The following is a 21,215-nucleotide window of genomic DNA, read 5'->3' as shown; positions in this document are numbered from 1 at the left end:
AGCATTGATTAAAAAAAAAAAAAAAAAACTCACTGCAGCTGGGAGAGGGGAATGACGCACCAGCAACAAAACCCCACTCCTGAGGAAGGGGCAGGAGCACCTGCTGACCAACTGCAGCTGGAAGAGGGGCAGGAAGACTAAGAAGGACACAGCTCTAAGACCAAGGGACGGGGGCAGGCCTAAGACTGAGGTTTAATTAGAAAGCAGAGAACGTCCTCCACCCTCTCCCTCTGCCATCAAGTTAACACGTTTCAAGTGAAAAGTAACAGCAGATGCTGATGGAAGAGGGAAAGGAAAGGAACAACCCCATGTGAAGAGACACAACGAGGAGCAGCGTGGAGGCAGAGCTGAGCGCTGAGCAAACGTTGCCAGGGAAACCAAACCCCAATCTAAACGCAGGGTATCCCTTCAGGAGTTCTGAAGTCTGTGGTACCTTAAGGGTAACCATAGCAACAACAACCCCCCAACCCAGTCCATCTCCGAACTGTATTAACTCAAACTCTCCATCAAAAATCTAGCAGAAGGAAAGGCATGTCCAGTTCCAGGCATAAAAGCTATTTGCTTTATTCTCTATGGCCCTCCAGCAGAAGTCTAGCTTTCAACAAAAAGTTATGAGGCATATGAAAAGGCAAGAAAAAAAGAGACTCCTAAAACATAAAGCCACAATCAGGGCAAGAGTCAGATATGAACCATATGTTGGAACTATCTGACTGTGAAAACTAGAATAACTTTGATTAATATGTTATGGGCTCTAATGGAAAAGGTACACAATATGACAGATTAGATGAAAAGCTTCAGCAGAGAGATGGAAAGTTTAAAAGAGATACTCAAATGCAAATAATAGAAATGGAAAACACACAAGAGAGACACTGAATGTTTTCAGCAGGCTCGTCAGACTAACATAGTCGATGAAAGAATCAATGAACTCAAAGAAGGTCAATAAAAATGTCCTAAACCAAAATACAAGGATAATACTGAATGAATTCAAAAAAAATATGGGGCTTCCCTGGTGGCTCAGGGGTTAGGAATCTACCTTGCAATGCAGGAGACATGGGTTTGATCTATTGTCCAGGAAGATCTCACAGCTGCCAGGCAGCTGAGCCCTTATGCCACAAGTAATAAGCCTGTGCTCTGGAGTTCTCAAGCTGAAACTACAGAGTCTATGCTCTGCAACAAGATAAACCACTGCAATGAGAAGCTCCTGCACCACAATGAGAGAAAGCTCACATGCAACAAGGAAGACCCAGCATAGCTGAAAATAAATAAGCATATTAAAATTTTAAAAACACATGGAAAAACATTACTTAGTATCCAAGAGATATATAACAATATCAAACTAACATAGGTGTTCTTTGAAATTCAGAAAGAGAGAACAGGACAAAGTGTTTGAAGACATAATGGAAAAAAAATTTCCAAAGTAATGACAGACTCCAAGCCACAGATTCAGGAAAATTAGATAATATCAAGGGGGATAAATACCCAAACAAACAATAGAATAAGTAAACAAATAATAATAAATCCTACACAACACTAGGCATATAATAATCAAGTTGCTAAAAACAAAAAGAAAAACCTTGAAGGCAGCCCCCCCAAAAGCACATTACACAGAGAAGAATAAAAGTAAAATTATAGACTTTCTGTAAGCCAGAAGACAATGGAGTGGTATTTTTTAAATGCAAAAACAGGGGTGGGGCAGAAACTGTCAATAAGGAATTCTATACCCAATGAAATGTCTTTCAAAAAGGAAAGAGAAATACTTTCTAGGCAAACAAAACTGACAGAATTCATTGCAAATAGACCTACAGTACAGAAACTGTTCAGGAAATTCAGGCAGAAAAAAATACAAGTTGGAAATTTGGATTTACACAAAGAAATGATGAATCAGAAATAAAATAAGTGACAACAACTATTTTTTCTTATTTTTAATTGCTCTAAAAGAGAAATTTTGCTCTAAAGCAAAAATAGTTAACAATGTACTATGTGTTTTTAGCATATGTTAAAGAAAATATATGACAATAATACCAAGGATACCAGGGAGGAAACTGTTGAAATTTCTTACACTACACAAGCAATGTGTATATGCTCAGTCATGTCTGACTCTTTGTGACCCCATGGACTGTAGCCCACCAGGCTCCTCTGTCCATGGGACTTTCTAGGCAAGAATACTGGAGCAGGTTGCCATTTCCTTCTCCAGGGAATCTTCCCCACACAGGGATCAAATCTGCATCTCTTGGGTCTCCTGTACTGGCAGGCAGATTCTTTACCACTAGCACCATCTGACACAAGCAAAAATATAATATTATTTGAAGGTAGATCCTGGTGAATTTAAGTTTTCTATTATTAATGTAATGTCTGTTTTATGTGTCAGTCACTCAGTCATGGCTGACTCCTTATAACCCCGTGGACTGTAGCCTGCCAGACTCCTTTGTCCACGGAATCCTCCAAGCAAGAACTGGAGTGGGTTGCCATTGCCTTCTCAGGGGATCTTCCTGACCCAGGGATCGAACCTGGGTCTCCTATATTGCAGGCAGATTCTTTATCTTCTGAGCCATCATGGAAGCCCCATTAATGTAATAGTGGTGACTTTAAAAAAAGAGACACAAATAATATGCCAAAAGAAGAAATAAAATGGATTTTAAAAATAGTTCAAAGTTTTTCCTGCTAGTCTTCCTTTCACTACTTTAACTAATTGCTCCCTTTGGAGGCCCCCATAATATTTGGCTTATAACCTCCTATCACATGGAAAGTAGTACAGCATCCTGGTGATAAGACTAAGCTTTGGAGTTAGACCTAGGTTCTCATTCAGGCTGCCTCTCACTAGGTGTGTGATCTTGGACAAGCTTTACTCCTCGGAGCCTCAGTTCTCTCATGTGCAAAGTAAACACGGCAGGGACGTCCCTGGTGGTCCAGGGGTTAAGTAATGCAGCAGATGTGGATTCAGACCCTGGTCAGAAAGCCAAGACCCCACGTGCCTCAGAGCAGCTAAGCCCAGGCGCCACAACTACTGAGCCTGTGCCACAGCTAGACAGTCCATGGGCCACAACGAAAGGAAAGAGCCTTCATGGCACAACGAAGAACTTGCAGGCTGCACCTAAGACCCAATGCAGCCAAATAAATAAATAATTTAAAATAATAAATAAAGAAATATGCTTCAAAAATAAATAAATATGGTTTTGGTACCTATCTCAGAAAATGATTGTGAAGAGAAGATGAAATAATCCACATTAGGTTTTCAGTTCAGGACCAAACATATAATAAGTGCTCAATAAATAAAGGTTATTTTATTTCTTTCCTTTATGACATTGCTTCAAAAGTACTTCTTATGTTTTTCTTTCCTACATTTTCCACTGGAGTGTATATTCACTATCAGTGATACGATATTGGTTATACTTGCACAGTTATCTTCTAACAGGTAAGTAACTAGTGATTATAAGAACAGAAAATATTTTTCAGAAACAATGAGCAAAAGAAAGCCTCAGGTGGGTATCAGGTCAATAGAATTTTTCTTGTTACTTTCTGACTCTCATGTACATGCCAGATCTATGCAATTGCCACTAATTTTCCTGATAAAAGTGATGTTTCCCCTCTTCTCCATAAATATTTTACAGTAGTAACCACCTCACTGTCATTGACTGCCTTTCTGCAACTGTGGCAGAAGCAACATGGTTTGGTTGACTCAAAGTGCTTTCAAAAGTCGTAGCAAAAGGAAAGAAGTAATGAGAATGCGTGACCTCGAAGATCTTGTCTTAAATATGAATCCATGGTAAAGGACACTATTTTGAATCTTTAGGTTTATGCGTGTGCAAATTCTGCAGAACCAGAAACCTACACCCAATAATGGAGAACAAGCGCCAATTGTTAGCCTTTTGTAAGGAAGGTGTTGCCCTGACTTAGAACCAATCGAGCTCTGTCTTTAGGAAGCGCTTTAAGGAGGGCTTCCTCATTGTTGAGCACGAAGGTTTTCAACATTCTTTCAGTGAAGAGAGCCTGGATTTGTCACCTCTGCTAAATTCCCAGAAGCCTCTCATGCAGCTTCTGTGCCTCAAACACACACCACATGCCTGTTCTCTAAAGATTCATCAGCTACAGCCCTTTGATTTTACAGAGAAAGCTGTTGAATTTTTTTTAAGTGACAGCCCATAAATACTTCTTTGACATATCAGCAGGGACACACATGACTACGTTGATGTTTGAACAACATGACTAAATCCATGTATTTATTACAGTATACTCTGGCATGAGAAAAAAGGAAAAATGAGGGGAAAAGATATAACTCTTGCACACCAGCCTTGAAGTCCTAAATGGGAAGGAAGACCAGCCCCTTACTTTGAAGGCTGAGGTGCAGACAATCTGTTAGCTTTCACTCCAGCCCTCTGTCCCTTTCCAGGAGATGAATTACAGGAACTTGTATGGTTTAAGTTAAGGAAAACCCATTCCCCTGGTATGTGGGTATTGTCCTGGGGAGTAGAACACAAGAAAGTTGATGTGTTGGGCTATAAATCTTGACTAACAGGGTGTTTGGGGCTATTCAGGAGCTTCCCAGCAGTTATATGACACGTTAAAAGTGGCATCACAGCGGGGCCCCATGCCGTGAGCTGGCTGATTGAATGGCATCAGCGTGTCACCAATGGGGTAGATATGCAGCGTGAAACAGATTGTGTTCTACACTCTCAACTCTGCGAGGAGGGCTCAGCTGATTGGGGAGCACAGAGCAACACACTCACAGCGGAGCAGCCAGCTCTGCTGGTCATGCGTTAACTCCCCCACTGTGAACGGGACAGTGGGCAGCAGCGAGGCAGCCAAACAAGCGTTATTAGAAGCCAAGAAAATCAAAACACACACCACAGAGAGCCCAAGGAGGGAGTGCTAAGTAACCCGTGTGCCCAGTCGAAAACACCCCTCCTGCTGCCTTCCCCTCCTCTGTGAATCATCATCTCTCTAGAATGATAAAACATCACCCAGCCACCACATCCAAGCTAGGATTTCACATCTCACAAACCAGTTTTTCAATCTTTGTGCTCTCAACTGAATGCAATTAATATGTATCAAATGACATAATCCTAACCTTGACCTTAACCCCTAACACCGAATCTTGACCCTAACCCTTAACCCCTAACCCTGACCCTAACCGGGACCCTGCATTTTGCTTGATGTTGCAGAAAACAGGAAAAATAAGCACACCCACGGTCCCACCACTCGAGGAGTTTCCAGTCTTCTTGGGAACACGGACACATAAGACCGTGTTCTTTGTTTCTGGACAGAGTGCAGACACTAAGAACTTCTTTCTTTCACCATCCTGGGTGGCATGACCTGTGAACATGGGTCCCTGCGAGCCTGGGTGTGCTAGGTTCCAGTAATAGTTTCGTGAACCTTCTGCAAACCAGTTTTTACTCTGGGCTTGGCCATTCTGGGGATAGGATCAAGTTCATGTCTGGCTCTGTGAGAGAGTGGCTTTGGGTAAGTTTCTGACCCATCCATGCAGAAAGCACCATGCAACACTCCGCAGAGGCTTTTTGTTTTCCCACTGTGTGCCTGACCCTGTCCTGGCAATTAGTACCTATCAGTAAACAGACAAAGATTTCTATCCATCTGGTGGAAGAGATGATAAAATGAAAAACAAGAGAGAGAGAGAATATGTTGGAAAGTGACAAATGGTACGGAAAAAAGTAAAACATTGCAGCGTGACTAGATGGGGAGGCTCGGTGTAGCAGGGACAAGTTGCAATATGAAAATTGGGTGGTCTCGGTAGATCTGACTAAGAAGGTCAAATTGAGCAAAGTCGTGAAAGAGCTGATGGAGTGAGTCTTATCTAGTAGGGAGAAAGCTGTGAGACAATCTTCTTGAAAATTCCAGAATTATTAAAAAAAATCAATAAACTTGATAAATCCAGTCTTCAACCCAGTGAAGGAAGAATGAGCTACAAATCAACTGAAAATAGAAAATGGAGCATCTGTCAACATTATGGAACCCAAACAATAACGTAGAGATGTTCCAGCCCCCACCTTATTTCAGGATATCAAGAGCTAGTCCACATGATGGCCCTCTGGAGGAAGTGGTGCTGATATCACCAAAAACTCAGATGAGAGGCTTCCCTGGTGGCCTAATGGTTAAGACTCTGTGCTCCCAATACTGCGGGCACCGGTTCGATCCCCTGTCATGGAACTACGATCCTGCATGTCAAACAGCAGGGCCAAAATAAACAAATAAAGAAACAGAGATATGCTATTCTTTAAAAAGAAACTCAGAGGAGGCAGACAGAAGCCAGACTAAGGTAATGGAGCTAAAGAAAATAACTTCTGCTGTCTATAGCATCCCAGCTGGAGATGCTTAAAGAAACCTGTATTTTAAACACAGAGATGGTGACATTAAGTAAACATTGTACTCTGGCCCTTCATATCAGATGTATATGTCATGTTTATTCCTGGCAAGTGGACTAAACCATTTAAACACAACGAGAATGGCATGTCTAAAGCCATGCCCCTTTTCTAAGCTAATTAAGTATTAACAGCCTGAAAGTGGTTGTGACTGTGGAATTTTCTTTTAAATACAGCTCCACGGAATAGCACACTATTCCTTCCTTCTTGAAAGCAGTTCCTTTCCTGTTTCTCATTTCACTGTACTTTACCTTGTTTCATGAGTCACTTCTGTTCCTCCTCCACCTAAGTCTTAAATGCTGACCATCCAGGTTAGAAGCAAAGATGTCTTTTGGAAGGATTCTCTGTGAAGACCCTATCCTGTACATCTTGTTGACCCAGCAACTCCTATCACAGAAATCTATCTTCTGGAAACACTCATGTGCAGCAGGATGTGAGTTATGAAATTGAATGTGCTGGTATCTGATATTTCTTGTCTGCTCTCCCTTTCTTCCATCTCTGACTTCCAGCCTCTAAAGTTTGGTTAGAACTTGAAGGGCAGACAAGAGCCATGCCTCAGTGACTTGAGGGCTTGCATCCCTCTGGCCACAGTACCTAGTTCATGAATGAACACAAGACACAAAACGAGTCAATGAGACTCTTCCCAAGACCTAGGCTAAAACTCTAGGAGAGATGCCTTCTCTTCTTTCTGGGATTATCAGCTGGACGAATTCTATAAACAAAGAACCAACCTAAGAATGATGCCAGAAGAGGAGACATAAAAACAGAACTTTGATACTGTCATTTAAGCCTCTGGATCACACCATCAGTTATGCATGTGAGTGTGCTAAGTCACTTCAGTCGTGTCTGACTCATTGCAACCCTATGGACTGTAGCCCTCCAGGCTCCTCTGCCCATGGGATTCTCCAGGCAAGAATATTGGAGTGTGATGCCACGCCCTCCTCCAGGGGATCTTCCCCACCCAGGGATGGAACCCTTGTCTCTCCTGTCTCCAGAATTGGCAGGCAGGTTCTTTACCACTAGCACCACCTGGGAAGCTCTAGTTATGTGAACCAAGAAATCCCCTTTTTTCATTATGCCAGTTACATCTGGGTTTCTGAAGTTTGTGAACACAGAAATCCCAACTACCACAGAGAAAAAAGGTGGAAACAAACTAAATGTCTTCAATGGGGGTATGGCTAGTCAAACTATGGTATGTGCTATGGAATACTATGCAACATAGAAAGAAGAGGCAATGTTATACATACTGTCATGGAAGTTCTCTAAGAGATATTTTTAAGCAAAAAAAAAAGTAAGTGAAATGTGTAAAGAATGATCTTATTAATATTTTAGATTGTGTGTGTGTGTGTGTGTGTGTGTGTGTGTGTGTGTGTGTATGTGTGTGGTGTTGGAGCAGGGCATGGGACTCATTCCAGTATTCTTGCCTAGAGAATTCCATGGACAGAGGAGCCTGGTGGGCTACAATACATGGGGTTGCAAAGACTTGGACACGACTGAACAACTCATGGTGTGTGGTGTGTCTGCGTGTGTGAAGGAAAACAGAGAAGAAGGAATTATTCTGAAATGTTTACAACAGTTATCACTAGAGAGAGGAGGGAGTTAGAAGTGAGAGGTGTGTATAAAGATGGACTTTCTCTGTACTTTTCCATTGGTTTTCTAACTTTACTAAACTGAGCACACATTTATAACTCTGAGGTGAATTAAAATATCTAAACTGGAAGACATCCTGTCCCTAGGTCTTTACTTCTGGTGCCCATTGCATCTCATTCTACAATTCAACACACCTAAAACCATATGTCCCCCCAATATGTCTTCTTATTCTGGCCCTAATTAATGAGATCACCTAATCACTGGAGTACCAGATGTGAACACTCCCAGACATGGCTCTTCTGCCCACAGTCCACGTCCCTCAGCATCCCCATGGTTACTACATGTTATCAGCTCCACCTTCTAAACACCTCCTGGATTTGTCCCTTCTCACTGTCCTCATTTCTGCCTCTGCTGCCCAAGCCCTCATTATGAGTGGCCTGGCTCATTACTATACACATCTACCCAATTGCCAAGACTCCACGCTTCCTTATCTTTCATTCTCTCCCACAAACAGATGTTTCTAAATGCAGTTCTGAGCCTGTGATTCCTCTGCCTGACAATCTTCAGCAGATATATTAATAGGAATGAAGTCCAAACTCTGGGGCATGGCACGCTCGGTCCTCTCTGATCTGCCTCATGACGGCACCTCCAGTTTCACCTTCTCACCACTCTCCTCCCCACGTCCCACACGTAGCAAGTATCTGGCAGCTTCCGGAGCATGCCAAGCCCTCTCTCACTTCAGTGCCTTTCACAGGCAGTTTCCTCTGCTTTAGCTCACTTTCCCTCGCCTTCTTTTCCTGACTCACTCCCTCTTTCTTCAAAGGTCAAGGGAAGCATCCCTGTTTCTGATTCTTCTAGAGGGATGGGGTACCATTTTTATGTATACTCTTGAAATGCTCTGCCCCGGCCACCTCCCCTGTCATACTTTACTGTAATGATCCCTTAACTCATGTGGCTTCTTTGCAGAGTCCCCAAACGGGGCGGGGGGTGGGGAGAGGGGGTGGGTCACAAAGTATAGGCAGAATCCTGCTCTATCATTTAATAGCTGTGAGACTTCGGGGCAATTAACTTGATTTCTATGCCTCTGTTTCTTCATCTGTACAGTGAATTGTACTCAGCCACAAAATTGCCATGAAGATTAAGCAGGCCCATCTACATGTGTGGAGTGCTGGAAATAGTGCCTGGCTTATAGAAAGCACCAAATAAGGACTGCTTTCATTCATATTACTAACCATCTTTGTGTCTAGTCCAATGCCTGGCATGGAAGAGATGCTCAATAATTGAACAATTAAACAAAGTATTTTGAAAAAAATACTTCCGTAGAAGCATTCATTCCCCAAGATGTGGTTCCATTTTAAGGTGAGACTTTATACCAGGATACATAAAATAAAGGAAAATGCCATTTAGAAACCAATTTCAAATAACTTGCATGCTAATTGCAGTCATCCAGAACATAGCCACTCATCAAGGCTCTGGGGCCATCATTCACACAGCTTTATGTAAAAACCACCTCACTCATCAATTTTAACATCATAAATGGTAAAAGTGCATTCCTCCATTCTAACAGTCTTTAGAATTTCATTTGCAACACAATTTGGAAATGTTGGCAGAATGATTCTCTGGCAGGACTATTTTTCAAGTACTACTTCTCTAACTAAAAATTACTAAAAATTTCAAGATGATTTCCAAGAACTTTTTCAGTACCAGCGGGAGAGCAGGAAACCTCTGTCACCTTCGTTCCTGCCACAACCAAATGTCCTTACTTGGATCATGCTTTATTGTCCCCCAAAGATCCACGCATATCCAAGATGTTACAAATTCATTACATTAGAAGGATGGCTGCTGGTGAGTCTGAGACCTGGGACCCTTTGTGGTAACACTTGTTCCTGGACGAATGTCTCCTCAAGAAACTGAATACAAAGAAACTACAAGGGACTAACAAGAACTGTGCGTATACATATGCTGAAGCTCCAATACTTTGGCTCCTTGATGTTCAGAGGCAACTTACTGGAAAAGACCCTGATGCCAGGAAAGACTCACGGCAGGAGGAGAAAGCAGTGAGAGACAATGAGATGGTTGAATGGCATCACCAATTCCATGGAAATGAGTTTGCGCAAACTCTGGGAGATAGTAATCAACTGGGAAGTCTGGTGTGCTGCAGTTCATGGGGTCAAAGAGCCAGACACGACTGAGCAGCTGCACTATACCAACAACATGGTCGTGCACACTTGGAGCCGATTGTAGATGACAAGATACACACAGACCAAAGAGCCCAACCACCACTTCGGAGGAGCCAGAAGCAAAAGCAGGGTGCCATGCGTGCCCCCTGCACACAACCACACCAAAAGCAAGCAAACCACCTGAGCCTCTCCTCCAGCCCAACTCCTGGACACACCCTACCCTCACCCTAAATAAGGAACTAACTTCCCTCTCCCCACCTCGGAGAGTGAGCAAGAGAAACTGTTATTTGGTCTCGCTATCCCCTGCTGCAGCAGGGGCCCCAGTAAAGCTTTGCCTGGCCTCTGATCAATTCCTATTGATTAAGGAGGCCAAGAACCCTGGTTGGTAACAATGGGGCAGAAGACAGAGAGGAAAAGGATTGAGAGGCTAAGGGAGAGAGGACAGAGGGGCCTGACTCTTCAAAGGGGTTAAATTGAAAGAGGTGTGTGGTTGGAGCATCAAACATCACAGGATGGAATATGTGGGGACCTTTCTTTCTCTCTGCTGCTCATCTCCCCCATCCAAGAGCCCCATCCTCAAGGAATGTTTCATCCTCTCTGTCAAAGCATACATGTGTTTGCTCAGTTGCTTAGTCACGTCCGACTCTTTGCAACCTCATGGACTGTAGCCCACCAGGCTCCTCTGTCCATGGGATTCTCCAGACAAGAATACTGGAGAGGGTTGCCATTTCCTCCTCCAAGAGATCTACCCAATCCAAGGGATCTACCCAATCCAGGGATCAAACCCGAGACTTCTGCGTCTCCTGCATTGGCAGGCATATTCTTTACCACCGGGCCACCTGGGAAGATGACTGTATCAATGCAACTAAATCCTTCCTGTTGAACTCTGGCCCAGAACTCATGACGTCCCACTTACCAGTGGATCTGGCAAACAGAGGAGACCAGCCAACATTCATCTTACAGATCTCAGGGGGCATTTGCGGACTGGAGGAGGGAGAGAGTAACACGCAGGCAGGCCCTCTGGAAGCCATCTATTTTCACCCTCTGGACCCCAGAGCTTTGATCTCGTAGCACAGATCATCTCTCTGTAATCACATCACATCTTTCTTTCCCCCCATAAAGCCTTAAAGATTAGGGACAACTGACTTATGATAATAATAACAAGTCCAATATTCACACAGCTCCTTTCTTCCAAGGAAACAGGAGGCCCTTCCAAGGTCTCCACATTCATCTTGCAGCTCTTCTGCAAGGCGAGCTGCCAGGCTAATAGCGGTTTTGCTATTTAGCAGAACAGGAGCCGGGCTGGGGAAAGAGCTTAGAGATTTTGCGATGGTAAATGAGAGGATGTGTCATAAGCCAGACACTGATGAGTCTACTGAACAAACAAAATTTCATATTGTGCAATGAATCCCCCTAAACAGCAGTATTCCCTGCAAAAACAATATTGGAGGTTTCTAGAAAGACTAGGAAATATGTGAATAGACAATTTTTTTACAGATACCTTAAAATGTGTAGAAAGAACAGGAAGTAGCAGTTGAGGGTGGCAGGAAGGATCTTTACAGGAAGCATTAACTGTGACCTTCCTCATCGCCACTGTTTTGTCACTAATTTCTACTGGACTGTCTTTCTAAGAAGACCTTAAAGACCTTTATTCAGCTATGTTTTTTGCCAGGGAATCAGATCTCGTTTCTCATTCCAGAAAATATGCTGCTCTGTCAAGACAGAGTGAGCAGGCATCAGATGGACCTGGGGATGCTTCAGGACCAACTTGCTAATTCAGGATGCTGAGTCTTCCAGCTTTTGTCTCAGTTGCCTTTTTTCTTTTGGACTCTGCTATTATGCCCAGCCTGGAAGCAGACTATTCAAATTACACTTGCTAAGGCTCCCTCAATTAGAGGAGACAGGAATGCTGTCACTATGGTTCTCTCTGAAATTATTAGTGCTTTCACTGGTGCTTCAGAACGATGACAGCAAATGGAACCCAAATGCCTGCAGCACTGAGTGTTTTTTTTTTTTAACTTTTGATTATATATTAGCGTATAGCAAATTAACAATGTTGTGACAGTTTCAGATGGACAGCAAGGGGACTCAGTCATACACATACATGTATTCGTTCTGTCCCCAACTCCCCTCATATCCAGGCTGCCACATAACATTAAGCAGAGCTCCTGCTATATAGTAGGTTCTTGTTTATTACATTTTAAATATAGCAGTGTGCATGTTAATCCCATAGGAAGCATCATTACGAACAAAGCTAGTGGGGTTGATGGAATTCCAGTCAAGCTATTTCAAATCCTATAAGATGATGCTGTGAAAGTGCTGCATTCAATATGCCAGCATATTTGGAAAACTCAGCAGTGGCCACAGGACTGGAAAAGGTCAGTTTTCATTCCAATCCCAAAGAAGGGCAATGCCAAAGAATGCTCAAACTACCACACATTGCACTCATCTCAGACACTAGCAAAGTAATGCTCAAAATTCTCCAAGCCAGGCTTCAATAGTATGTGAACCGTGAACTTCCAGATGTTCAAGCTGGATTTAGAAAAGGCAGAGAAACCAGAGATCAAATTGCCAACATCCACTGGATCATCGAAAAAGCTAGCGAGTTCCAGAAAAACATCTATTTCTGCTTTATTGACTATGCCAAAGCCTTCGACTGTGTGGATCACCACAAACCATAGAAAATGCTTAAAGAGATGGGAATACCAGACCACCTGACCTGCCTCCTGAGAAATCTGTATGTAGATCAAGAAGCAACAGTTAGAACTGGGCATGGAACAACAGACTGTTCTCAAGTCGGGAAAGGAGTACATCAAAGCTGTATATTGTCACCCTGCTTATTTAACTTATATGCAGAGTACATCATGAAAAACGCTGGGCTGGAAGAAACACAAGCTGGAATCAAGAATCCCAGGAGAAATCTCAATAACCTCAGATATGCAGATGACACCACCCTTATGGCAGAAAGTGAAGAGGAACTAAAGAGCCTCTTGATGAAAGTGAAAGAGGAGAGTGAAAAAGTTGGCTTAAAGCTCAACATTCAGAAAACTAAGATCATGGCATCCAGTCCCATCACTTCATGGCAAATAGATGGGGAAACAATGGAAACAGTGACAGACTTTATTTGGGGGGGCTCCCAAACCACTGCAGATGGTAACTGCAGCCAGGAAATTAAAAGACACTTATTCCTTGGAAGAAAAGTTATGACCAACCTAGACAGCATATTCAAAAGCAGAGACATTACTTTGCCAAAAAAGGTCCATCTAGTCAAGGCTATGGTTTTTCCGGTAGTCATGTATGCATGTGAGTTGGACTGTGAATAAAGCTGAGCGCCAAAGAATTGATGCTTTTGAACTGTGGCATGGAGAAGACTCTTGAGAGTCCCTTGGACTGCAAGTAGATTCAACCAGTCACCCTAAAGGAAATCAGTCCTGAAGATTCATTGGAAGGACTGATGTTGAAGCTGAAACTCCAATACCTGGCCACCTGATGGGAAGAGTCGACTCTTTAAAAAGACCTTGATATTGGGAAAGATTGAAGGCAGGAGGGGAAGGGGACGACAGAGGATGAGATGGTTGGATGGCATCACCGACTCAATGAACATGAGTTTCAGTAAGCTCCAGGAGTTGGTGATGGACAGGGAAGCCTAGCGTGCTGCAGTTCCTGGGGTCACAAAGAGTCAGATACGGCTGAGTGACTGAAATGAACTGAATTGAACTAAACATGTCAATCCCAAACTGCCTATATCTTTTCTCCTTCTTTTCCTGCTGGCAATCACATGTTCGTTAAGTCTGTGAGTCTGTTTCTGTTTTGTAAGTAAAGAACTATTAATTTATTAATAGTTTCAGACTGTGTACCATCAGGTTCCACCCTCCTCATTATCATATGCACAGGATGGCACTAAGTGCCCACCTGGACAGGAAGAAGAGCAACAGGTCTGCATAAATCCTTCCTCTACTGCCAGCAGGCCCTCTTGATCTGGACATCTGCCCCTAGCAGGCATCGTAGCAGTAACCATCTCTCAACTGACCAGCAGGCTGATCAGTGGGGAGGCTGCCATCCCCCCAGCAAATGAAAATCCCTGTTCTTATTGCAGATGTGGAATCACTTAAGAAGACTATTACAGGAGGTGCTCACCCTTCTCTGCTAAGTTCTTGTTCACCTGGCACCTGGCGCTAATACAGGAGGCTACTGAAACAAACGGTTCAGTACAAAAAAGCAGCCACACTCCTTCACATCCTAAGCAGGGTGTAACTTTTCTTTTTCTACTTAAGATGGCTTTAAAAGTCCTACCTCATATTTGGAAAGCACATGCTATTTAAACCTTTCTCTTCTCGGAGAAGGAAATGGCAATGCACTCCAGTATTCTTGCCTGGAAAAGTCCGTGGGCAGAGGAGCCTGGCGGCTGCAGTCCATGGGGTTACGTGCCTGAGCACGCGTGCATGAGAAGGGTGGAGGGAGATGGGTTGGTGGCAATAAACTGGTAGAACTCAAACAAATTAAACCTTCTCTTCTACTTAACATTAATCAATCCTCTTCACCTGGTGAGACTGGCATCATTATTTATAATTTTCCATGAAACTAGGGTTCAGGCAAGAATATAAATATTACCAAGTCAAGATATAAATAATGCCAGAGTTAGGAATTCAAACCATTCCAACTCATGTTGCATCTGATAGTAAGTTCTTACTTCTATGAGTAGTAAAATTATTTACAACTTTATCAATGCTTTCAAGATCAAAGGAGACAATTTTACATTTATTATGTGAGATCATGGACATTTAGACATAATGGAGAAAACCAGATTATGGAAGCCTGTGACTTGAATCATCAGAAAAATGTAATAAATTTTTCAAAAAACAGACCCCAGACAAATGGAAAACAAACTTCTGTGGGTTAAAGACCAAAGCTGAAATTTGGGAATAAAATGTGAAAACTAGGTGGGCTACCAAAGTGATATAATTGGAATATTTGAATTTTTGTCACTTAGAATAAGAGGAAGCCAGGTGAAGGAAAGGACAGATAGTAAGTAGAGAAATTAATAGAACTAACTCAATAGAGGTTCAAAATGAAATTCAGGAAAGAACCTTAGAATTTAAAAATGATTAACCAAAAGGGAGAATAGGACAACATCAGGGCAGAAAACCGTGCCTGCTATATTAAATGGAGCATGTGAGGAAAGAGTTTTCCAAATTATTTTCCTAACTTCTGTTTACATCCCAGCTTTGTTACAGTGCTCAGAGCACATACACTCAGACCAGTATTCCAAGGAGCTTACCTTCCTCTGTTAAACGTTGGGTACTATTCCCATATATTTGCCTGAACTGTGATTAGGGTTTCCCACTGCCCATGGGTGAACTGACACCAGATGAAATCTTGACCTGAGACAAGCTAAGGGAAAGAAAGTACTCCAAGAGTCCCAGCTCTCTGGTTCCAAGTCTCAACTTTACCTCCAAAGGCAAAATGCCAAGTTTTGTTTAAAAAAGAAAATTAGTCTGGTTGCTAATTTTTAATTCCAAGCATTTTGAGATCTAGGAAGTTCCACAATGAGATTGTTAACAGAGACAAAGATCATAAAATTTCAAGCAACACAAAAAGCTAATTCAAGCTAATTAGTGATTTTTGGCAAATAACATGGCATACGTCCATTTCATGGGGAATACGCCTCAAATGGCAGCAGGAATGTGACATGCATATGTAATTCAATTTAATTTAATGCTATAATTTTTTTAAAAAACAATGTTTCAACCTCTTAATACATTTGGTGAGAAATGCACCTTTTCTATTTTGAAATGAAGAAAAGAGCTTAACTTGCCTTGCTGAATAAAATGGACACCATGAAGAAATCCAGTAAGAAACTCTCTGAAATATCTTTGTAGTCGAAATGGAAAAAGATCACTGTGAAGCCCAAGTGAGTAAACTGGTGGACTGGGTTACAGAAAGAGGTCCGCAGCAGCTTCATGCCTGCAATGACCATCAGAAAAATGTCCCAGCTGTTGAAAGGGAAAGAGAAGAGATAATCAGTGGTGGTCCACACGCTGCTGGGTGAGTTACAACGGCTCACGTGTCTTGAGGGCTTACTGTGAGTTATGCACATTGCAAAAAGCAAAGACGGTGGGTTATCATCTTCATTTTACATAGGAGTAAACTGAGTCTCAGAGTTTCAGTCCCTCATCTCATGGGGAGACACTAGGATTGAAACTGGATCCCAAGGGACTCACCAACACAGACTCTGCCACTAGAGGCAGCTTCCCTACTGTGCTCAGAACTTTGCAATCAAGGGCACAGAGCTTCCTGGGAGCTTATCTGAAGGAGCTACTGCATTGTCAAGCTCCACGGGAAGCTTGGTGGCAAGTGAGAAAGCAGAGCAGGTTGTCCTTGTTAGCATCTGCTCAGTGCAAGCCTTTAAAAAAATTACAAAATCTCACTGAATCAATGTCATAACAGTGAGAAGTGTTAGTCACTCAGTCGTGTCCAGCTCTTTGCAATGCCATGGACTGTAGCCCGCCAGGCTCCTCTGTCTAGAGAATTCTCCAGGCAAGAATACTAGAGTGGGTTGCCATTCTTTTTTCCAGGGGATCTTCCTGATCCAGGGATCGAACCCAGGCCTCCTGCATTGTAGGCAGATTCTTTAAAGTCTGAGTAACAGTAGCTAATATGAAATTCTGAAATAAGGAAAAATCCCACTGTCTCAATAAAGCTGTTTTTACTTTACATATTCATTGCCAATGTTTTCCACCATATGTGATGTCTTTGTAAACATCAGCTTTCTGATCTTTTTTTCCCCCACTGAAAATTAAATCAACAACATGACACAAGCCCCCACGACCTAGACCTTTTGAGTTAAGAAACAGGACAGAGGCAGACCCACAAAGAAATAGCAGGACTTTGCTGTGAGGACCAAACTCCTGAATTCACCTATCTGACCATTTTGGGGGCAGGTGCTATGTGCACAATTCTAGCAGACGGCAAGGTCAACAATCTACCCACCTTGAGATGGGAAGGTAACTGATCAGTGCTCAGAACAGCCAGAAAGAGCACACCACTACCTCCTTGAGGGGTCTGTCCTTTTGAAAGAAAGTCTGGCACATTTTAACCAGATTCCCCTCCAGTTTGAACATCCTATTTGGGAACTCAAAAGAAAAAGAAGTGGAAATATGTTCCAGAGAACAGTTGCACTTAAAAGTTAGGTTTCCTGTTCTAAAACGTTTTATTAACATTAGTTGATTTACAATGTGGTGATAATTTCTGCTGTACAGCAAAGTGACTCAGTTACACCCTTATCAGCATTAATAATACTTCAGGATCCGGGCATTAAAAGCATGTCTCCTAAGTCTCAGCATCTATCAAGCACAAAATTGTCATTTTTGTCATTGCAAAGATCTAATGGTAGTATTTTCATTGGCCTTTGGCCTCAATCTAATAATTTATACACTTTCAGACCTAGTGTTGGAATCGATTCTACCCTGTCCCTGAGTGAGGTCTGGCCAAAGCACTGTGTGGGCTTAGATTAGGCTTCTGAGAAAAACTAGCCCTGATTACATGCAGATTTGGGGAGAGTGGGAAGGTGTTTAGTAACCTCTATTCCTTCGGCGGGGCTGAGCACTGCTCCATAACCCCTTTCTTTTCCAGTAGAAACTAATGACCACGATGAACATGCAGTATGAAAACAGGACTTGAGGCCCATCTGCCGTTGACAACAGCCCAGGATATGAGAGTCCCTATGACATAGCCAAAGTTCTTGGGGAGAGGGGACCCAAAGACAAGGTATCCCAAGGCTAGGGATACTCTGGTTTTCAAAGGAGATGAGTGGGTTTTCTCGGTTATTCAGGCAAAAATCTAGATGAGGGTTAACTCTAAACTTTGTTTTCCATGACTATGACTAAAATGGACAGCACCCATTTTATATTTATTAATGACGACTGGTGAAGAAAAAGGGAGAGCTTAAGGAGTGATGCTTGTGGCTCTTCTAACATCGCGATAGTAATGGTTACAGCCAACGGTTCACAGATGGTTGTAGGCTTAGCTAAAGATTTTATAAAGGCTTAAGTAGCGATCAGTGAACAATGGTCTGGGACAGAGGCAAAGCATCCCTTTAAATCACACTGGCAGATGCCTACCAAGACCCTATGAGGCACCCACTCATTATTTACCAGCCCCCACTCAATTGTCCACCCATCTGTCCATACTCCTACCATTTCCTGTTACTACAAGTTGAATAAGAAACAGTGCCTGCCATTGAGGAGTTCACTGTCTGGTACCACGGCTCTCAATGAGGGTAGGATGTGGGCTGGGCTTACCCAGGTCTCTAGGTCTCTAGGAAATACTGACACATGGCCTCCTGCTGCCCTGTTTGAGAACAGCTGGTGTAGTGGGGTGCTTGAAATCTTGAGAGAGACTTTCTACGTCTTCAGATGGATGCCTCAAGAATATAAGGAAGTCATCACTTTGGGCTCTGAGAAAAAGAATTCTGTTGGTGTCGTCCGGGAGTTAAGAGTACTTGCAGGTACATAGGTAAGGTGCCACTTCTAACTTTAGTGTCTTGAAAAAGATGAGAGGGGATAGAGATTAATATTACTTCAAACTGGACTCTCAACGAATTGTTTATTCGACTCTTCGTAATTCCTAATCTTTATATCCATCCTCCACCAACAGCCAGAGCTGCTTGGTCTCAACTGGCAGGTTTTACTCTCAAGGTCCTAGTCCTGATGTTGGGAAGTGAGAACTTTAAATGCTTTTGCTGATTATCGCAGGGCAGCACTGGTACTGGGGTGGCTGTTTTGGTTCTGACTGTGAATCCTTGTTCTGGAAATTGAGGATCTACCCTGTCCCAGAATGTCCTCGTGGGGTCAGCCAAAATGGTACCACACTGGAAACAGCTGCCACTAGAAAAGCACTGGGTGTTCTAGATGTAGGGCTATCTCATGCGTGGGGCCCCACCCAGACTGCCAAGAGGTCTGCAGTCGCGTCAGCTGCCTTGTCTGTCTAGTGAGACTAAATCTTCATCACTGGATCCAAAGTCTAGGCGTTTAAATACCAAACGGTATGGACTTCTTGGGCTTCCCAGGTGGCACTAGTGGTAAAGAACCCACCTGCCAAGTCAGGAGACATAAGAGACATGGGTTTGATCGCTGAGTCAGGAAGATCCCCTGGAGGAGGGTATGGCAACCCACTCCAGTATTCTTGCCTGGAGAATCCCATGGACAGTGGAGCCTGGAGGGCTACAGTCTATAGGACTGCAAAGAGTCGGACATGACTGAAGTGACTTAGCACACCCACATGGACTTCCTGCCCTGGCCTGATCGAACCAGGTCTGGACTAGAAGGAAAGCAGAGTCTGATAAAGACAGGAAGGTTATAGGGTCATTTCATTTAGCGTCTGCTTTGAGTGACCACGACTCTACTCAAGGTCCAACCAAGAAATAACACGACTTTTATCTGAGTTTGCTTAATCTTTGACGAATACTGATTAATTTGTTCTCATCACACCCCTAAAGGAAGAGTAGGCCTGCTTGGCATTACACATAAGGGTTGACATGGTCATATAATGTTTAAGCAACATGACTCAGAAGCAAATCTGAGATGGAATCTCTTTTACATCCTCCTCCTCTATTAACTGATTGGGAGAAATGTCAACCTTTTGTAGGAAAAACACATCCATAAATTATCAAGTAGACTTTCATTTGTAAATTCAGAGTTCATTTTAAAATAAAACATTTTGCAAAAACATGAGCATCTTGATGACATGAAGTCTCTTTGTGGTCCATTTTTTCTTTTAATTACATGGCTTCTCCTTGTATTTAAAATGTATAAATGCAGAGAGAGCAGTGACAGTGATTAATTACCCCCTCCCTAAAGCATAAAATGATACAGTCTTTGCTAAATGAAATGACATGAGGCAATTCAGAGTTGTAGGCATGAGCGTCAGAACCCCAGGAACCCCGGGATCACACTGCGCTGCCATCATCTCGTTAAGGCTTCTGACCAAGCTTCCACAGGATGATTTTCAAATCTATTGACAATTTATTTCCAAGATCACTTCAAGCAGATCTAACTCTGTTTGCACCCCAGTCTTTCTACAATAACCATCCAGCCACGGCAAGTTTGAGTAAAAGGCCACCATGGCTTACTGTTACTTGGCCCATCATTAGTAGACAGAAGTTGGCTTTGGCTGCAGCCTGTTCAGAGAAAATGCACTAGATTTTGAAAACGTGGTGATTCAAATCATAGTGTGAATAAACTTCTCCACTTACTGGGTACCAAGTCGCCGGTAATTGCTTATTGAAAATGCATCCGTTGTGAGGGCATTCAAAATGATTGCTGGGTACAAGATGTATTTTTCAAAACACTGAAGCCAAACATAGAGTCTTTCAAACCACATTAAATGGGCAACATCTGAAAGAAACACAAAACCACTGAGAACAGCCACCAATCAAATTATTTTTCTTAAGTACATGTGATAATAAGTGATCCACCCCTTCCTTTCATTCAAAAGCTGCAGAACTCTAGATACATGATAGATCAATTTTCTTTCTAAGCAGGCACTTTTTGCTTTGTTTTTACATAGTTCGTAAATAATAATATACAGTATAGGGCAGTTTCCTAATTTTTCAAGTCAATTGATTTTTCTATATTAGTTATTACTGGGACCAATGAAATCAGCTGTCACAACACATCAAGGCATCTCAGAGTGAGTGAGGTTAGAAAGTGAAGGATAGAGACTTGGGGAACGATCTCATGGACCTGTCTCCTCCTAAGCTTAGGGTTGCTTCTCAGTCTGGGGCTCATTTCTGGGCTCTCTCTTTTTTCATCTATAAACCCACAATCAAATCCCTGGCCATCTATATATGTACCAGAAAGCTGATCCCCAATCTCCTGTCACTATGAATGTATTACATTTCTGTGAGCCTTCACAACGAAGGAAGTATCATGGAAGTAAGGTTCATTTTCACAAGAGCTAAAGTTTTAAGTTATACCAATCTGGGTTTACAAATAGCTGTGAAAAGAAGGGAAGTGCAAAGCAAAGGAGAAAAGGAAAGATATACCCATTTGAACGCAGAGTTCCAAAGAAT

General features: G+C 42.6%; 1 protein-coding gene across 1 annotated transcript in view; it reads right to left on the bottom strand.

Moving 5' to 3' along the window:
* PCNX2 (pecanex 2) overlaps positions 1–21,215 on the bottom strand; it is a 304,964-nt gene that overhangs the window by 124,558 nt on the left and 159,191 nt on the right. Inside the window, exons 20-21 of the mRNA XM_052640516.1 lie at positions 20,397–20,538; positions 15,960–16,137 (exon numbers count right to left, since the gene is read on the bottom strand). Coding sequence (XP_052496476.1) covers positions 15,960–16,137; positions 20,397–20,538 — 320 coding nt within the window. The remainder of the gene's footprint in view (positions 1–15,959; positions 16,138–20,396; positions 20,539–21,215) is intronic.

Source organism: Budorcas taxicolor, chromosome 5, assembly GCF_023091745.1.
Source record: "Budorcas taxicolor isolate Tak-1 chromosome 5, Takin1.1, whole genome shotgun sequence".
NCBI classification, from domain to species: Eukaryota; Metazoa; Chordata; class Mammalia; order Artiodactyla; family Bovidae; genus Budorcas; species Budorcas taxicolor.
The sequence above is the reverse complement of the archived record's forward strand: the minus strand, read 5'-3'. Positions and strand labels throughout refer to the sequence as shown.